At 40.2% G+C, this 17,879-nt stretch overlaps 3 protein-coding genes across 4 annotated transcripts; 1 reads left to right on the top strand and 2 right to left on the bottom strand.

Annotated features, from left to right (window-relative positions):
- Nucleotides 1–197: 197 nt before the first annotated feature.
- On the bottom strand, nucleotides 198–5,083 carry mcrip2 (MAPK regulated corepressor interacting protein 2). The gene is made up of 5 exons (XM_005743652.1): nucleotides 4,487–5,083; nucleotides 4,256–4,325; nucleotides 3,349–3,482; nucleotides 1,674–1,781; nucleotides 198–987 (listed from the first exon to the last, which is right to left on the bottom strand). Exons 1-5 carry the CDS (start codon nucleotides 4,539–4,541, stop codon nucleotides 917–919), a joined length of 438 nt encoding a protein of 145 aa, XP_005743709.1. The 5' UTR covers nucleotides 4,542–5,083; the 3' UTR covers nucleotides 198–916.
- A 1,881-nt stretch (nucleotides 5,084–6,964) lies between these two features.
- On the bottom strand, nucleotides 6,965–14,261 carry gde1 (glycerophosphodiester phosphodiesterase 1). Of its 2 annotated transcripts, none has more exons than XM_005743649.1 (7): nucleotides 14,195–14,261; nucleotides 13,758–14,077; nucleotides 12,843–13,018; nucleotides 11,116–11,221; nucleotides 10,235–10,327; nucleotides 8,871–9,082; nucleotides 6,965–8,549 (listed from the first exon to the last, which is right to left on the bottom strand). In XM_005743649.1, exons 2-7 carry the CDS (start codon nucleotides 14,025–14,027, stop codon nucleotides 8,402–8,404), a joined length of 1,005 nt encoding a protein of 334 aa, XP_005743706.1. In that variant the 5' UTR covers nucleotides 14,028–14,077; nucleotides 14,195–14,261; the 3' UTR covers nucleotides 6,965–8,401. The 2 variants fall into 2 exon arrangements, with proteins under 2 accessions (XP_005743706.1, XP_005743707.1); XM_005743650.1 differs by having other exon boundaries at nucleotides 13,758–14,053; nucleotides 14,195–14,251.
- A 209-nt stretch (nucleotides 14,262–14,470) lies between these two features.
- tmem186 (transmembrane protein 186) lies at nucleotides 14,471–16,231 on the top strand. The gene is made up of 2 exons (XM_005743651.2): nucleotides 14,471–14,566; nucleotides 15,317–16,231. The coding sequence occupies exons 1-2, from the start codon at nucleotides 14,564–14,566 to the stop codon at nucleotides 15,980–15,982; spliced, it is 669 nt and encodes a 222-aa protein (XP_005743708.1). The 5' UTR covers nucleotides 14,471–14,563; the 3' UTR covers nucleotides 15,983–16,231.
- The last annotated feature ends 1,648 nt before the right edge of the window (nucleotides 16,232–17,879 follow it).

Raw genomic sequence — 17,879 nt, 5'->3', positions numbered from 1 at the left:
ATGCACTCCTGTTGCACCTTACAAGGTGTCCAAAATGAGCACTTTTTCCATAAAAGTCATGACGGGAATCTTAAGAAAGAGTAACATTTACACATCAGCCCAAAGAAGAACAGCCTGAACAGCTCTCATCAGCACAACATGTCACGTACACCCTGCTCTTTGTTCTCCTCTACATTGTCACTAACATTAAAAAGTTGCCATCCACTAAGTTTATACTGATTATAGTCAGTCTTTCCAATACTGTCACATGTCTGTCTGAATGACCAAACTGTCACTTTAACAGCCAGTAAAGTTATATCTGAAAAGGGCTTTTGATTTAAAAATTTCAAAACAGCAAAACCACTTGATGTAATAAAGTTGATATTACACTTTGTCAGCCCAGTGATACAAAGTTAATCCTCAGCGTGTTGTATTGCACAACAGTCAGGTGTTATGTGTTGCAACAACAAAATATGAGCCAGTTAAGCGCAAAGAAATGCAATCTCACAGAAGTTGTTGAAAAGGCATTTTGTGTGGTTTTTTTTTGTTTTTCCTTATCCAAAGATTAACCAAGATGCTCGCAGAGCTGAACACACTTGAGAAAGGAAGCAGGTTGTTGAACAAGGGGAAGATCTCATAGCTTCTGATACATCATTCAAGTAGAGAGAGAGAGAGAGGGAGAGAGAGAGATCCGTTAGAGCAGCACAACATAAAGTCAATGCTGTCAAGAGTTCCCAGTCAGGTCGCTGTGTTTGCATCGTTGTGCACTCAGGTTTCTCGACAGCAGTTGTGAAGCACGAGGCATCAAATCACATTCCAAATTAGACACAACGCTACACATCCCGGAGACGGGCTCGCCTCCTTTCCACCCGTGTGGCAAGTTCCGGATGCATCAGCGCGGTGCATCTCCTCGTCCCGGCTCGATGCCTCATCACAGTCATGAGAGGTTGGCAATGTTGGCAAGGAAGCGCTGAGCCCACCACTCCTCCAGGTCTATGGGCACAAAGTCTGCACAGAGGGGAGGACGGCAGGAGAGACAAGAGACGAAAGCTTAACTTCAGATTGAATCAAATGAGCAAGTACGTTTTCTACACGTGAACAAAATGTTACATTAACAGCTGAAGAATTCCAGCCTGCGTCTTTAATCGATTCATTGTCCTTCACTTGAATGGAGAGCTCCTTTTGTCATGTTGTTAATTTCTCAGATTTGAAAAGCTTTCGGTCTTCTTAAAAATAAAAAAATATATAATAATATTTTTTTCTTCACATTCTAAAGAATTCAGGATTAGAAACCGGTTTGGTTTAAGCTTTTCGGGGTAGCGATACACAATGGAAAGCGGAAGAGGCAGGTAGGTGTGTGCACTACATTTGGTCGTCACGGCTGGTTTATCTGGAATAGCCAGGTTCTCAAATTAAAGGAGGTTAAAAATTTAAGCAATACTATTACAACAGTTGCCCTCTGCCTTGCATGCTGTTCATTCAGAGAGATGAAAATAGCCAATCGGTTCAGGGGTTTAAAGGCCCAGACATAATAAATGCATAGATTACAGGTTCAAAAGCTGAGCAGCTTAATGAGTAGGAAGAGGTTTATCTGTTAGGATGCCATAAAGACATACGGTAAGATTACATTAAATGAGTGTGGTCACGTTAGTTTCTAAATGACTGGAGGCATTTTAAAAGTCATGGGAACTTACTCTTCATCGCAGCACTCGGGGTCTTCTCGGAGTACTGAACGGGCCCTTGGCTGCCAGCCAGCTCCCCTCTGCCGCCGTCCTCCAGCTTCTGCTCCACCTCCTGCCACACTGCAAACAGTCACACACGCGTGGAGTTGTAATTACCATTTGGATGTTGGATGGATGCACTGGTGTATTTTTTCCTGTAATCTTTGAACTCATACAAAAAGACACTAAAAATAAAAATAAATCTTCAACCAGCAGCTGAGCTCAAGGGCACATCTACACAGCTCTGACCACTATTTATCTAAATTCATTTGAAGGCTGCAAACCTTGAGAGGACTGGTCTGGTAGGCGGATTGTGTTTATCAGCTGAGGGTGAAGGTTTTTCCATTTAATAATCAAGATAAATCTCAAGGTTTAGTTTCTGTGGACATGTCTTCTGCTTACTTGGAGCTCCAATAGTCAGCCAAACATTTAATGTCTAACGGCTTTAAGGATGTTAAACAATAAACCAGTTGAACGTGTGCATGCGGGTGCATAAAACGCTTTCTAATCATGTCTGCAGGTTACATTTGTTACAATTTTTTATCTTTTTTGTGTGAACATGTTCAACTGGAATAAACCGCAGCAGGTTTTCTCTCTTCGAACAACTCGACAGAGCGTGAGAGCGGTTCCTCCTTGTGTCTGAGCAGAGAACAAAAGTGAAGCGCTGAACTTTGTGGTCACAAAAGGACGCCACAGAGCAGTCTTTACTGGCAGCAGCCCAAGAGTAACACAGATAGCTGGCTCATGCCGATTCAGCTCCATAAATCATTCAATCCGAGCACGGCATGAAATACTGGCCGGCGCTGAGGTATGCTGGACAATCTTCCAAGACGGGGGTGAATGTTGCAGGGCCTGGACTTAACTCATTGTTAGGGTTTACTGACTAGAAGCAGCACTCGTCTGAGACCTACTGACAACTAGTTGAATTTTTGCAGTAGTTCAGGTATTTGTCATTTTAAAAAAAAAGAAAAAAGAAAAAAGGTTATTAGTTTGCAAAACAACACCCAACATTACTGAAAACTACCTTATAAAAAAGGATATAAATTCTGAACCTAAGTATATGAAGAGAAATTTACCAACATGGTAAAAATGCAAACAGTAAATATTAAAATTTTGCACATCTGTATATCCAAAGCTTCTTATGCAGAGGAGGACGTGTATTGCAGAAGATCATCTGATTTCCAAATTATCATCAGCCTATTAAAGTCGCTTATTAAAGATGACCAAAGTGTCAAAAAAGTGAGATCACTGATTGTACAAGTACCAAAAAGCTTGGGCTCTAAACTGCTTGGTTTCAGACAGAGTGGAAAGCCCCAGTATGATCCCCTCAGGCAGACAGCTCTGCCTCTGAGCACCGCAGGTCCACCACTTGCTGTGCAAACTTTTGTGAGAGGCCGCCAATAGGAAGTATTAAGAGGTCTTAAAAAGAAGAGGAACTGGAGCTACAATGGTTTAAGAGATGAACTGAAGGGCTACACTAGTACCCAGAACAGGTTGAAAAGGCTCATTATAAACTATGAATCATGTAAAGCTACTCTAGTAACTAATACCACCTCCCCTTTCAGATAAAGATCTGACTTTGTCTTGGAGGGCTCACTTTGCACTCTGACTTACATCACCACCCATCTATTGGTCCCCTTATCCTCACCTTCGTATACAAATCGGACATTCTCCTCGTGTGCAGGAGTGAATCCCTCCACTGGGCTTTCAGACTTCTGTGCGGCCGCACTGTGGTACCGTTTCCCGTTGAGGCGATTGAACACGATCTTTGGAGGAGGAGAGCTAAGGAGAAAACACAAGAGCTAATTGCAGAGGAGCGGCTTTTTGGATGAAGACAGTCACAGGAGTCACGTTACAAAGTGAGAGTAAAAGTCTTATGTTCATTTAGCAGCTTGGATTACTTGGTGAAGGTGTGGCCACTTTGATTATGACAGGACAGACTGACTTGGTTCTTCATGGGCAGGGTGAACATGAGCTGAAAAGGGCATCCATTACCTACTTGGTGTTTTCTTGAAGGTGGGGTGTTATATATTAGTGCAAATCTAAGTGTAAATCTAAGTCTTGCACACTTTCACACAAGAAGGTTTTCTTAGAGTGGTCAATTTTTTCCTGGACATTTTGGAGACTGCAGCTTTGTATTGGTTAGTCCACCTTAACTATCTCAGTACATTAAGTTAGTTTTGCCATTTGTAGATGAAGTTTCAATCAAGGCTAGATTTAGGCTTTTCTTTATATTATTTTCTTTATATTTCTACACCTTAATAAATCACAGCAGGCGAGGTGGGTTGGCCCCTCAGGTAGCAGAGCTCTGGGCTACACCATGCAGTGTCACACCTCAACTAATGGCGCCTCTGATTGGCCCGAGAAACTGACGGGCCGCCAGAGAAGTTGTGTCCGATAATGGAACCAAGCCACGCTTACGTGTTATATGATCGCGCTCGCGGTCCACGTGGAAAGTATTTTGAGCTCGCGCTGCTCAAACAGCAGCACGCCCAAAGCAACCCTCAAAAAAAAAAGGTAAACATTAAATAAACACACAAAGTAAACATACTCACTTTGACGTGATCCAGGACGTCGGCTTCAGTTTCAAGTCGCCGAACTTGCTCTCGACCTGCTGAGTGTTACCTGGGGCAAAAACGGAAAAATTACGCGTTTGTAGACTCGATGTAACCCAGCACTCAAACATTTCACCTTACGAAACAACCCCGAAACTTTCGCTTTCTTGAGCCAAAAGCAGCCTGGCGTTACATTGCATCACGCGTTAGGTAATGGCCACATTCACTCACCTGTCCTCCGTTGTGTAACGAGTTTGCTGGGACCTCTGGTGATTGTGTACATCATGTGAACGCCGATACCCTCGAGAAATTCTGCACTGCCCCTTCTCCTTAATTGTCGGCCTCAAGCATTGAACGCTGACTCTGAAACTTGTAGCTCTTGTCCGGTCCTTCTGAGGCTGCCCCCCGAAATGATTGTTGTCCAGGTCAGCTGCTCCACAGTCGGCTCGAGGCCTGCCAGAGACTCGCTTCGACTTGTTGCCCGCTGTGTAGACCGCCCGCTGCAGCTCCTCTCCGGCAGGTGGTTCAACTGAGATGAAACGACGTCCAGGACTCGTGCAATAGGTTGTGTGTAGGTCATTCAAGGAGAACGCAGTTCCACATGCCGGGGATCATTAATGGGAGGCGGGGGCAAGCTTCCTGACGTCCCTGAATTGTGACACTCTAAGCCGGACACTCCTACCCTCTCTCCTCTGCTGGTGCTCCGGAACCGACTGTACCACCTCTGATTTCTGACAGGTTACAAGGGCACTGCACACTTTATTCTCTTCAGGACTGAAATCGAGCATGCTGGGCTAGCGTCAAGCAAGTCCAAATGCAGAACAGGGCTTCCGCCTGAACATTTCAAAATAAAACTAATTTTGGAGTATACAAGCCTACAGCTACTTTAAACTGAAGCACCATTTAAAATATGATGAGCACAATCTTGAGGTGACACCATATGTACTTTTATATCACATTAAAAACTACACAGTTATATACTATTGATTATCATGCAGCTACAAATACTATGCACTTAAACACTGATTAGCCACAACATTAAAAACCCAGCCTAATGTTGTAAAGATCTGGACCAAACAGAGCATGGACTTCTAGGGATATACTCCTCTAGTGTCTGACTTCTTGTGGTCATTGGGCTTCTTGTCATGTTCCATAAGCAGTTGTTTTCAAGTGTTTCTGTTTGCGTTTTGTCTTCTTCTCATCAAACATCCCTCTAGAATTGGTTATTCACTGAAAATGAGTCAAGGAGCTGCCACTATCCAAAGAAAAGATCTAAAAAAAAGCCCCGAGAAGTATTGCTCAGGACCACAAAAGAAAAAGAAAAAAAGACACAAATTGTAAATAATAATTACAAGAAAACCTGGGTCCTTGGAAGTAAAATAAAGTTTTGCACAGCACTGTATTTTATTATAGATTTTCCATTTAATTATTCTCTTTTGTATTACTTTAACAAAATGAATAAAACGTATCATAGTTTAAATTAATTAATAGTTTTAATTAAGTTGGAATTAGTTATAATAACAACATAAATTATACATAGTTAAGAGATTTACACACAACAACACCTTTCCATTATTTTTATTATTCACTTTTTTATTACATAGTCCATTATTATTTAATGGTGAATTTAGAGTTTAAATGTACATGTATATTAGACTTTTAGTCTACTTATTTTACTTATACTTTTGTATACTTTTACTTTATTGTATAGTTATTTCAGATTAGGTTTGTACCTTTTTAATATTTTTTTTCATTGTTTTCTAGTTCACTGAGCTTCATGCTATTTTAAGTATATTTTTGTTGTGTTAAACTTAATATTTACATACTGTTTCCCAACCTTGCGATTAATTAATTACATTCATTTGTAGGGATCTTAAAAATTTTCCACACTTTGAAAAGCCTTTTATTTTGAAATCGGAGCTGCTGTGTTTCCGGTCGCGTTGTTACTTCTGGTTAGTCCCCCTGTGCGTGACGTCACTAAACGCCCCTCAGGCCGGGTTTTAGGAGCCGCGAAGCGCTCACCTTTCACCTATTAAACCACATTCGCAGATCTCCAGGCGCTTTGACAGTAATAAAGAAAGCTGACAGGAAACTTACATTTTGGTGCAGTTTGAAGGTTTGGTTACACACTTCAAAAATATTTATTAGACAATTATTAAGAATGTTTGACCAATTGTGAGCATTAAAAAAAACCCCTCTATTAACAAGGATAGGGCTTTAGTTTTTAAATCAGCTTTTGGCACTCACCATAATCTCTCTGGGGACTTATCGTCATTGTTATCCTTTGATAATTTCTACCTGAAATCTAACATTTCTTTCTTTTTCTTTTTTTTTTAAACACGCAGGTAAACTGATTCTTTTGCTCAGATAAAAATTAGCTGAGTGCCTCCAAACTACCTGAGCTGAAATTCTGCATTTAGCAACTGAAGATCAGCCGGGACAAGAAGCGGCTCAGACAGGCTTAACCAGGGTGATATCCAACACTACACTTCTCACTCAACCCCCATTCATCTGCGCTATCTGGGTCAATCGCCTGACTCTGCAGGCCCAAAAGCTAATAATCAACAGTCCCCACTACACAAGCTTAGCATTAACAGCAGGGCCAAACAGTGAATGCATGAGCTTTTACACTACACCTGAACAGTTTTATGTTCTCCTGAGACAGTATGTCCAGGTTTTTGTGTTTACTGAATGATGCGATGCAAGATATCAGCTCAAACCGTTCACCTTTAATGATCCATTTTAGTGTCCAGAGCCGTCACATAACGACACAGAACATGACAGACCAACATTTTCAGTCTGCCAAGCAGCTCTACATTCCCACAACTATTACAAAGAAATTTAAAAAAAATCAAGTAGTTATTCACAAGAGAGTCCGTGTCACCTTACTTTAAACTGTTGATGCATTTTCCTGCTATTTGGAGCCATTTGATTAGTAAAAATAGATTTTATGGTCGAGTAAAAATTTTATATCTATTTTCCCTCCAAAACCGTTCCAGTTTCTAATATGTCCACCTAGGAAAATTAATCGTCCACCTCTGTTGTACAGTAATATCTACAGTGTATAGATATAATGATATCATCAGATACTAGAATGTGGTGACCACCAAAAGCTGGCAGTCATTAGCCCCAAAAATCTAGAATCAGTCAGGCTTATTAAAGTCATTTAAAGCCTTACGGCAACACCAAATTGTGTAATTTACATTTTGAAATTCTACACTCAAGTTTAGGGATGAAAAAAAAAGTAAAGCCAGCTTACTTTACATTCAGCATATATGAAATGCAAAAGCACGAGGTTGATTTTCCAGACAAGCAGCAACATCAAGCAACGTCTAACTTTAGTTTTTACCCATTCAAGTAAAGCAGTTACAAAACTGTCATACTGCTAAAAAAGGGTTTACTCTTTAAAAACAGGCACTGTGTTATTGGTAACACTTGAGCCTTACACAAAGCCATGCATTAACTCCATTCGTGTATTTGTGCCACAATTGATCCCTCATAAATGTCCTTGTGGTTTCATATACAGTACAGTACAAAAGTTTGTTTTCTCCATACATTAACAACATAAGTAATCACCAAGCCTACTTATTATTAGTTTGTCTATGCTGCTCTATAAAGCATTTATGTATGTTTCTTTAATAAGTAGTATTCACAGGTCATAAATGACAAAAAAAAAAAAAATCATCTCAAGGTAGATTTCTTCAGATTTTAGTGAGTAAAAAGTGCACACAGTGCTCTGCATTATCTGAAAGACTGTATAAACACAACTAACATGACAAACATACAAAAAAAACAAAAAACAAACCCCAAAACCCCCAATGTAGTCCTGAGTGGATGAATACATCATGTTGCTGCAGGTCTATTATAGACACATATTACCAGCACCTTGCATTAACAAGTCTGTAAATATAACAGGCGAGTTCATCATTATTCATTATTAAAGTGATTTAGTCGTAATAAAATCTGTTACTTTGTATTTTGTTATGGCGCCCAGTTAAAATTCTTCAGGAAACATACACCCATAGAAAAACAGTGTTCTTGGAAATAAAAGGAGTATATGATCTCTTGCTTGAGCTTACATATGGGTGACAGTTTCTTTTATCTTTAATAAATGCCAACATTTTGTTGAGTGGATTTATGTGTACGTCAGTAATGAGGGTCACAGTCTTCCACCATGCTGTCTGTGATGTAGTTGACTTTTAGCACCTCCTGGTAATACTCCTTCTCTACTTGTGTGTTGACGGTCCAGGCTACAACCTCGACACCCCTCTGGGCCCAGTACTGCACATAGTCCCTGCAGACAGGACACACAATCGGTGAGTGATGTTCATCTGGTCTGAATGACCCAAAAAGAACTTTTTAAGGATGAGTACAAAGCAACGATAACTTTTTTGGTATAACTTAAAAAAAAAAAAAGTAAAAGTGAGATACTTAATATATACAAATATATGTAATGTTTAGATTTCCTCCTATTGATGATCCACAACAATAAACCCAAGCATGGAATAAGACAGTTAGCAGTGCCATTGAAATGTACCTCTAACACATCTGTATTCTAATGAAATCTAATGCATATATAGAATATATGACTGTATGTTCCAGCTACAAAACTCACTGTGAGACAAAGTTCTTCTGTATCAGGAACGCCGAAACGCCACAGAGCTTCCACAAAACATTATGGTGTGCCCAGTCCAACAAGATGTCCATGACAGTCATCCAGTGATGTTTCCACGGCGATGAAAAACGTGGGGCACCGTCCCCGAACCGGCTCAGGCTCCAAGGCCGGTGGGTCAGTGCCGTGACCACATCTGGGTCACTCTGTCTCATCTAGACACAAAGTGTTGGTGAACATTAGCATGCTGTTTTGTGTATTTGTTTCCCCACTCTTTCTGAGTCAACACTATTTATTACAATACATTTTTAACTTAACTCTTAGACTGTGCAAAAATAACTACAATTAAAACTGTAAACTACTTTGAGCCACATGTCAGCTGATGTCAGGTCATCTTAGCGTTCACTTTAATTGGTAACAAATGAATGAAAATAGGAACCAAGAGCTCAGGCACTAAGAGCTGTGTGCTCATACTGTTTAATTAGTCTTGTAATCCATCACCTAAATGTGTCTAGGAGGTGCAAAGTGTAACACACAGATATCCGCTTATCCTACTCAGGGTTGCGGAGCGGCTGGAGCCTGTAACGGCTGCCATAGGGCGAGAGGTGGGGCACACCCTGGACAGGTCTCCAGCCTGTCGCACTGCTAACACGGAGGCATACTTACATCCACACCTACGGCCAATTTAGAATCAGCAATTAACCTACCCCAAAAACTATGGTAGGAAGCCAGAGTACTCAGAGAGAACCCACAGAGACATGGGAAGAAAATGCCAACTCCACACAGAAAGGCCCGGGCCAAATGCTTGATTTGGACCCAGGACCTTCATACTATGAGGCAACAGCGTTAACCACGTTGCCAATGTGCTGCAAGTTTAAAAAAAAAAAAAAAAAAAAAGTTCTGAAAGTGGTCAGGGTTCATAATCATGCATAGAGAACTTTGAACTTCTAGTTTATAGCAGAAGTTAATTAATGTAGGATAAATAAGATAAGCTGACCCACACAAACTTGTTTCTACATTTCTTCTTTTGTTTTTTTTGTTTCACTGTGTGCAGCCAAACTGTCTGAACTTTGTGCATCTTTATCTTTTGTACTTTTTAAGGGTGTGTAATTGCAGCGTTGAAATTACCCCTTTGGGAACAAACGGTGCTACGTGACCTGACAGTCACCAGAAACTCTTCATGTCTGGAATTTGATTCTTTATACTACATATTCGTTTACCTCGGTGTATTTTCTTCTAAATTGTAATTTTCCTCTAGTTGGACTAGATCGTATGAAGAAAACCACAGAGAAAAATCCCCCCTGAAAAAATAGTGTGTTTACTGACATGAACTAAGCTTTAAACTCTTCAGATATGAGCCGTCTTACCCTGTAGATGACTTTGGGCTCGAAGGAGCAGACGATGCTGCTGTTGTAGAGGACCGGATATTTCTTATACAATTCCTTTAGAGCTGCAGCTGCCTGAGTAGGAAGAAGAAACAAATGGTTATCGTAGGTCATTCAGCTGTTTGCAGATTTAATGTTTTTGCTTGTGGGTGTTCCTCTCCGACCACTAGGTGGTAACTAGCAGCTGTGTATGCACAGGCATACGGGCCCGCAAATCATAAATGTCAGTACGTGAGCCTCCAACCACAACTGCAGCTTTCCCTTCCTTAAAAATGTGCAAATGCTGCACTTAAGGAGTTGAGTGAATACCCTAACTTTAAGCTAAGAGACTACTGCCCCTGGCTCAGTTTTTATGTTGCCAACACAAACAAAGTTACATTTGGTTGTTAAAGAGCAAACAAACAAGGAACGTCTAACAGCATGCACAATGTTACCACACAAACAAAACATTGCTTATCAGTGGTGCTGTCCTCAATCTGTGAGAAGCTGTGTGTGTGTGTGTGTGTGTGTGTGTCCGTGTGCGTTTTAGGGGTTTGTTATTTGTTTGAGTACAGACAAACCTGGAACATGTGTTCTGGACGTCTTAAAGTGCGTCAGTGTTAGTAGTGTTTCTCTTCTCTGGATATTCCCCGGTATGACTCTGGCTTGCCACAACTAATTTTAATGATTAGTTTTGTGCAACTAATAGAGTGGTGACATGTATTATAGTGCCATTCTATTGGTAATAAATAAAAAAGTAGAAATGTAGAAATGGTGGACTTGTGATCAGTTTGTATCAAGCCATCACTAAAATCAACACGGGCAAACTGTGACGATGATGATGTGCAATCTCTCAGTTATGCAGGCAGTTTTGTTGGCGTTACCTCATCTGGATGACCTTTGACATCAAAGTAGATGGTTAGCTGCAGTTTGATGCATTCCTCCACTGCCTCCTCCAGGGTGGGGATCTTCTCTCCTGCAAACTTGTCCCTGGTGGAAATAAAACAAGGCTCGTTTTAACTGGATTTCTTTTTATATTGTGCCAGTGATCTTTCATACGTCTCACTACACAGTTTGCCAAAGTCACTTATATACTTGTTCACTCTCATCTAGCATAAGTTTCCGGTTCTCTGCCGTTTACCTGCTCCGATATTTCCCTGGGCTATATCTTTCAGTCAGATATTTGATCCTTGGCACATCCAATCTACATGCCGTCCTCGGGCAAAATAGTGTTTATCTAGCACAGCACAATCAAACTGTCATAGAGAAAGTATTATTTGAACACGTGTGTAAATGGGTTAATTTGGGGTTTGTGTAAGCAAAAACCTATGAACTTCTTGTTAAGAGTCTGCAATTATTCGTTTAAAACGGTTATACATAAGCATGAATTATTCAGATGTATAACCACTTTGCCAAGGTCTGGACAAAGACACACACAGTCCATCTTAGATGAGAGGAAATAACCCAGGAACCACTGAGGCTCAAACCTGTCATGAACTGGAAACTGCTGGAATACCAGTGTCACAGTGAAGCATAGACTGAGAGGGAGCTGACTAAGAAAGAAGACACTGCTCCAAAATTGACACCTTCAAGCTCAACTGCAATTTGCAGCTGTCCACGTGGATAAACCAAAAGCCTTCAAAACAAAAGTTTTATGGTCTGATTAGACAAAGATTGAGCTCTTTGGTTACAATGCCAAGAGATGTGTTTGTAGGAGTGACGGAGAAGCTTTCAAACCTAAGAACACTGTACTAACTGTCAAGCATGGTGGTAGGTAGCATCATGCTCCGGGGGTGTTTTGCTGCCAGTGGTACAGTGCACAAATTGGTTGGAATAGTGAGCATTGTTAATATGGAAGTCTAGTGTAGTATATAATTTTTATATTTCTGTGTTATTGTAAAGTCATTTAAGTTAAAGTTTAAAAAATGCATACGCCCCCCAGTGACTAATATATTACTTTAAACGTTGGATATGATCCAGTAGAAACTGAAATATTTTCTTATTTGTGTGACCCTGACTTTTGACCTTGAAACATTACATACTAGAATCTGTGTATTTTGTTATCTTTACCCATATGATTGGAGCAGAACTGGCTGAAAGCTTTGGCATTGATAAGCTGTAACAACTTTAAGATAAGATATAATCATCCAGTGTGTGATTTTGCAAAACTTTATGCAGTCATTGTGACATCATATGGCGTCACATTGAAAAACTCCATGCGCAGTGAAGGCCAAGGTGAAATGCTCGACCACCTAGGTACTCATTTCTAACAATGCCTTGTATATTGCTTTAAAGTTTAAAGACAGATTATAAATTGTGGATAACAAAGTTTTTACTGAATTTCACATTTGGTGTAACCTTGTAACCTCAAATTGATCAAAATAAAATTAAAAATTAAATCTTGTGTTGTGGCTTCTGTGTACGCTAGACCGCTAACAAACAGACAAACTGAGCGGATTACATACGTCCTCCCTTCGAGGGGAAAATTACCTTATTTCAGTGGATGTTTAAACCTGCTAGTATATTAGTGTGGAAGAACCTGTATCACATTAAAGCACCTCACTACCGTGTGCTTTGTTTGCGCCTTCCTGACTATATGCTTCTTTCTTACCTGAGTCGATGTTTAGCAGCTGCATCCAGTTTAGCCAGCTCTGACATTTTCATCTTGCTGAGGAATCCTGACCCACTGGTGGTTCGGTCCACGGTCTCATCATGCATCAGTATTGGGACGCCATCTGCTGAGAACTCCAGGTCCAATTCCACACCAGTCGCCCCATTCTTACTGGCCTACAACAGAACAGACAATTTTTCAGCACTTGATGTTTTTTCAGATGGAGTTGGTGATCACAAATCTGCCCTAAAACCCAAAAGTCATTCCTACCTTCCTTATGAACTTTGCAGCTTAATTTGCAACTACTATACAACAAAATTAGCCATAAAGCCATGATCCATCTGAAGAAAATTTTACTTGACTAGCAAACTGAGTATATCTGTTCTCTATGTGTTGACCTATAAATGGGGGTATATCACAGTTAAGAAATACTCTTCGAAAGTGTACACCATTGCAACAAAGTCTGTACACTAAAAAGCACTAGCAGGTGAATTTTTGACTTGCAAATTTCTGGCTCAGAACACTCGCACCTCATATACACCTGATATAAGCATGTGGTCTGTATTCGGTATCTTTATTTGTATAAATTAAAACCAATACATGGGACTACTCATATCCAGATGCTATTAGATTAATTATTACTCACATATCTTTACTTTATCTCAACATGCAGATTAGTTAAACGAGGCTGGCTAGTTGGGAACTGGCTGATAACATTGTGATACAAGGTGCTGCTGGAAGAGTGGTGGCCTTAAAATGCATGTTCTCTGTGCTGGTAAGTTGTCCAGATACAAACTGGGCGTGAATACCAGAAGTTAAAGACGTCGCAGTAGTTCCCCTTGCAACCACGGCCATAACAAAAAAGGGCAAATGAAGGATAATCGCTCCAAAACCCTCCCCACCTCATTCTCTCACCTCTAAGATAGATGCTATCGTGTTCTCCGGTGCATCGTGCCCGCCGCCCCGGTGAGCGATCACCGACACCTTGCCCGTGCCCGCCGTGCCCTTGACTGGGTGGAGTACCTTCTGGGTTCGGCTGGACGGTACCTGTGGGAAGCGGAACATTGCTAGAAAGAGATAGAGGGAGGCGGTGATGATCACTGTCCACACCGGGCTTCGGGTCCCCAGCAGGATCCCCACGAAGATAAGGGAGTACAGCGTGGCTTCATCTCCTAGCTGGAGCATCGTTGTCCTCTTTTTGTCTTCTCCACCTGTCCCACAGCAGAAAATAGCACCTGGCAGGAAATGTTCCGCATTTAAGGTGTGGGGCGTTTACTGTCCTAATTTTAGTTTCTTTAAACGACCTAAATGAGATAAGAACATGTTTTGCCCGGCGATAAAACACTCATTACCGAGAGACAGTCCCCAGTCCGTGACTCGAAGAGAACTGCTGATTTACGCTTCCCGGTGGATGCTTCCGCATTTAAGCTAACATCCTCAAAATGAATTTGATGTATTCAAAATTATAATAAAATTGTAATTATTATTCTTACTGAGCTGTCACAGAGCGATGATTGACAGCTTTCTCACAGGATGTCTCGGAACAACAAAAAAAAAAAAGTTAAATAAACATTAACAAAAAAAACCCGAGACGTTGAAGGGGAGCACATCCGGGTTACACCGCATAACTGCTTCCTGTTAGCTCCCATTCATATCATTTGGTGATCCATCTTTCTTGTTTCTGCATCTTTCTTTTTCTTTCATTTAGCCGGTCTCTGATCATGGTAAGCCTCGTTTTATATCCAAACTCTTATCCAGCATTGACTTTTATTATCAGTAAGATTAATTTTTAGCCACAGAAGGTCATTAGTGCTGTGCCAGGACTGTGTGTTTTCTACAGTCATTGGTGACAGCTCAGTCAAGACATGTGCACCTTCAGGTTGTTTTATTCCACACAGCGGCTACACAACAGCTGCTGTACATATACTGCAAGTGTTCGTCTGGGTATACCACTTGTATTTTTTAAGCAACTGCATAATATTATATTTTGTATATTACTGCAATAACAACGTACAGTGCACAAAATAAGTGAAGTAGAGAGTACAGACAGGGTGGAGATGAAGGCCAGAGGTGATATATGACGGGAGGATAGCAGCAAGAGTGACGGGGAAGGTTTGCAAGATCAAAGTCAGCTTTATTGTTAAAGACCATATGTACAGTATTGATGAACTATGTTAGGAAATACTGACAGAGAATTTGCAGTTTTTTTTAACTTATTTTTTAAAGTTATTTTGTTAACGGGGATCTAGTCTAAGGTGTTTGTGTGCGTTTTGTCTTGGTTTGTGTTAAAGTTAATTTTTGATGCATCAGTTGGCTGATCCAGGAGTTATTTTATTAAGTGGTGTAGTCAGTTTGTTCTCATAGATGTTAGCAAATCAAATATTCTATATTCTATATCATCAACATAATAACAGTTTTGTCTCCAAACATGTCATGTTGCATTTATCTGTTTGATGTCATTTATCTTTCTACAGATCAGGTCACTTCTCCGGTGCAGATTAACTCCCCACGTCCTGTCCTTCACCAGAGGATCAAGTCTGCTCGCAGCTCGAACACCTTACAGTTTGCAGCCTTGTTCACCAAGTCTCAGGCCAATTCAGCAACACCTACATGGACCTGTTATCCCCAAAATCACAGCCCTTGTTAAATACTCGGATGTGTCCACAGAGAAGTACACTATGATTTACACCCTGCCATACATTAAGCTCCTTAGAGCTGTGTCCAGGCTCAAACTCCTCCAAACTGCAATAACTGTGGTCATCTTGCCCCCGGTGTACGTCCTCTACTTTCAGGGAGCTGCCTCCACCTTTCTTGTCAGCTACACGACAGGGATAGCTCTGTTTGCTGGTGCTATGCTGTATACTGCCAGTTACTTCTTCAGAAGGGTGGTGGGAATGATGTATCTGGATCCGTCTCAGACCACCCTCAAAGTGTCCCACCTCACTTTCTGGGGAAAGCGCCACGATATGTACCTGCCGGTGTCAGATGTCATGACCATTGGAGACACGGGGGACTCCGTAAATGAGACCATACTGAAATTTAAGAGATACAGCAGTCAGGAGACTCTGTATTTCTCTACTCATTTTGGACGTGTGGTGGATGAACAGGCTTTTAAAAAGGTGTTTGGAAGTTTAAAATGATTATTTGTTTAGAAAAAAATGTGAGGTATTCTGAATAGTATTATGAAAACATAACATATTAAGAGATGCATCTATTGTCCATGAACAATATTCTAAATGAAAACACATTATACAGTGGAGGACGCTTGCTGTTATATTTTATATCTAAGATATTTTAGCTGACATAGATCTGAATCATCCACAGTTGATAAATTACTGGTTTATTATTATTATTATTATTATTTTTAATCTTAATTAAGGTTGAGAACTAAGATTGCAGATTTAAAAAAAATAAAAAATAAAAAATCTGGACTGTGGTAGGTTAACAGTTGTTTACTAAATGGTGACTATGTATGCAGCTGAAATAAAAAATCAGGTGAGATTGGCCTAACATTGTCCAAATAGTCATGTTGCATCATCAGACCATGATAGGATAGCTCCACAGGTCAGACACCACATGTCCTTTTTGCTGCAAGCTCCAAAGAATTTGTCCCCTCCTGATGTTGATTTTTTTTTGTGTGTTAGGTTAAAGTGTAAACCTAAAAACTCTGTTATTGTGTAAAATGCATTAAAGAAAGTATTCTTCAACATTGTTTTTGACTGGGCTAGGGTTGGGGCATCCTGGCTGTAGAAACAGGGAATTATTCACACATTTTGCCTCAGGTTTGGTTCAAAGAAATGTCACTTTGGGACCAGTTTCTCTTGCTGAGTTTTTAAGAACCTGTGAGTTTTCAGTTCTATCTTGGTTAAGATGTTTTCTGACATCCAGAAATAGAAGTAGAGCGGGTTAACTACCAGCTGGTGATTTGATCCAGGTTTCTTGGCTCATGTCAAAGTGATTTGCAAATATGAAGGAGTGTGTATCATAGATAAAGAGCTTTTATAAATGTTTTTCGAGTTCTCAGAAACAGTAGAAAAGCACTGCATAAACGTGTATCATGGAAATATTGCCACATATGGCCACAGCTTCACAAAGCTTTTTATTTCCTCTTTGAAAAAGAAAAGAAAACAAAAAACATGTGACTCTACGTGTCTCATGAAAGAACAGCTTTCACTCTGTTATTATGGACCTGGACCGATTTTAGTTTGTCTAGAAGTTCAAAATTGCAGCGTTAGCAGAGCTAGCCACATGTCTCCATGTTTGGAGAAGTGTGTCTCGTGCTTGCAAGAACTCAAGATCTTTAATGAAAACTGAAATAATGCATATGCTGAATTCATTTCTCATTGTGTAAGGGGGAAACAAATTTCCAAAAACTGTTTAAAAATTCATGGTATGTGCAAAATGAATTGTTTGAACTTTAGGGATCTTTTTGCATCAAAAACCTTCAAAACTCCAAAAACATTCCCGTCAGTTTGACCATGACGATTGAGCTCAAAGCTTAGTTACATCCTGCTTAATGAAGGCTTCTTGTGCACCTGATACACAGTTAGTGAACGCTCCACAAAAGCTGTTAAGTGTGTAGAGATCGTTTTGACAACAGGTGTTTCAGGTAAAAAAAAAAAAGAACATTAAAATTTGTGTCCACTTCAAATCCAAATGTCTTCAGTTACACTCATTTGTAAGAACTTTCTCAGCCTAAAAATCTGCAGAGATGTTTCCAGTGAATTCTACACATCAGCAGCAATCCTATCAACTCAATAGAAACACTCGCAATACGTGATTTATAAGCACTCACTCAGTTTAATCTGACTCATCAGTATGTGCCTCTGGGGGATTGTTGGCTTTCTCTTGCTTTTATACATTTGTTTGTTTGTTTCTCTTCCTTCATGTTTTTCATGTCACAGAACATGATTTGAAATTGATCCATACAAAGTATTGGTGAATTTAAACATAGCAGATGCAAATGTTGAAGAAACGATTTATATAAGAAAGAAAAAAATCTTTAAACATTTCAATTGACCAATAAAAAGTCAAAGA

The sequence above is a fragment of the Pundamilia nyererei genome, unplaced genomic scaffold, assembly GCF_000239375.1.
Source record: "Pundamilia nyererei isolate P.nyererei 1_Seehausen unplaced genomic scaffold, PunNye1.0 scaffold00134, whole genome shotgun sequence".
In the NCBI taxonomy this organism is placed as follows: Eukaryota; Metazoa; Chordata; class Actinopteri; order Cichliformes; family Cichlidae; genus Pundamilia; species Pundamilia nyererei.
This window is presented reverse-complemented; position numbering and strand designations above follow the sequence as displayed.

Excerpts from the sequence above, each read along its gene's own strand:
- mcrip2 (XM_005743652.1), bottom strand. The coding sequence starts at position 4,541 with ATGATGTACACAATCACCAGAGGTCCCAGCAAACTCGTTACACAACGG. Across the intron at positions 4,326-4,486 it reads CGTTACACAACGGAGGACAG|GTAACACTCAGCAGGTCGAG; the intron begins GTGAGTGAATGT and ends TTTTTGCCCCAG. Across the intron at positions 3,483-4,255 it reads ACGTCCTGGATCACGTCAAA|CTCTCCTCCTCCAAAGATCG; the intron begins GTGAGTATGTTT and ends TTTTCTCCTTAG.
- gde1 (XM_005743649.1), bottom strand. The coding sequence starts at position 14,027 with ATGCTCCAGCTAGGAGATGAAGCCACGCTGTACTCCCTTATCTTCGTG. Across the intron at positions 11,222-12,842 it reads GCTGCTAAACATCGACTCAG|GGACAAGTTTGCAGGAGAGA; the intron begins GTAAGAAAGAAG and ends TATTTCCACCAG. Across the intron at positions 9,083-10,234 it reads AGCCCAAAGTCATCTACAGG|ATGAGACAGAGTGACCCAGA; the intron begins GTAAGACGGCTC and ends CTTTGTGTCTAG.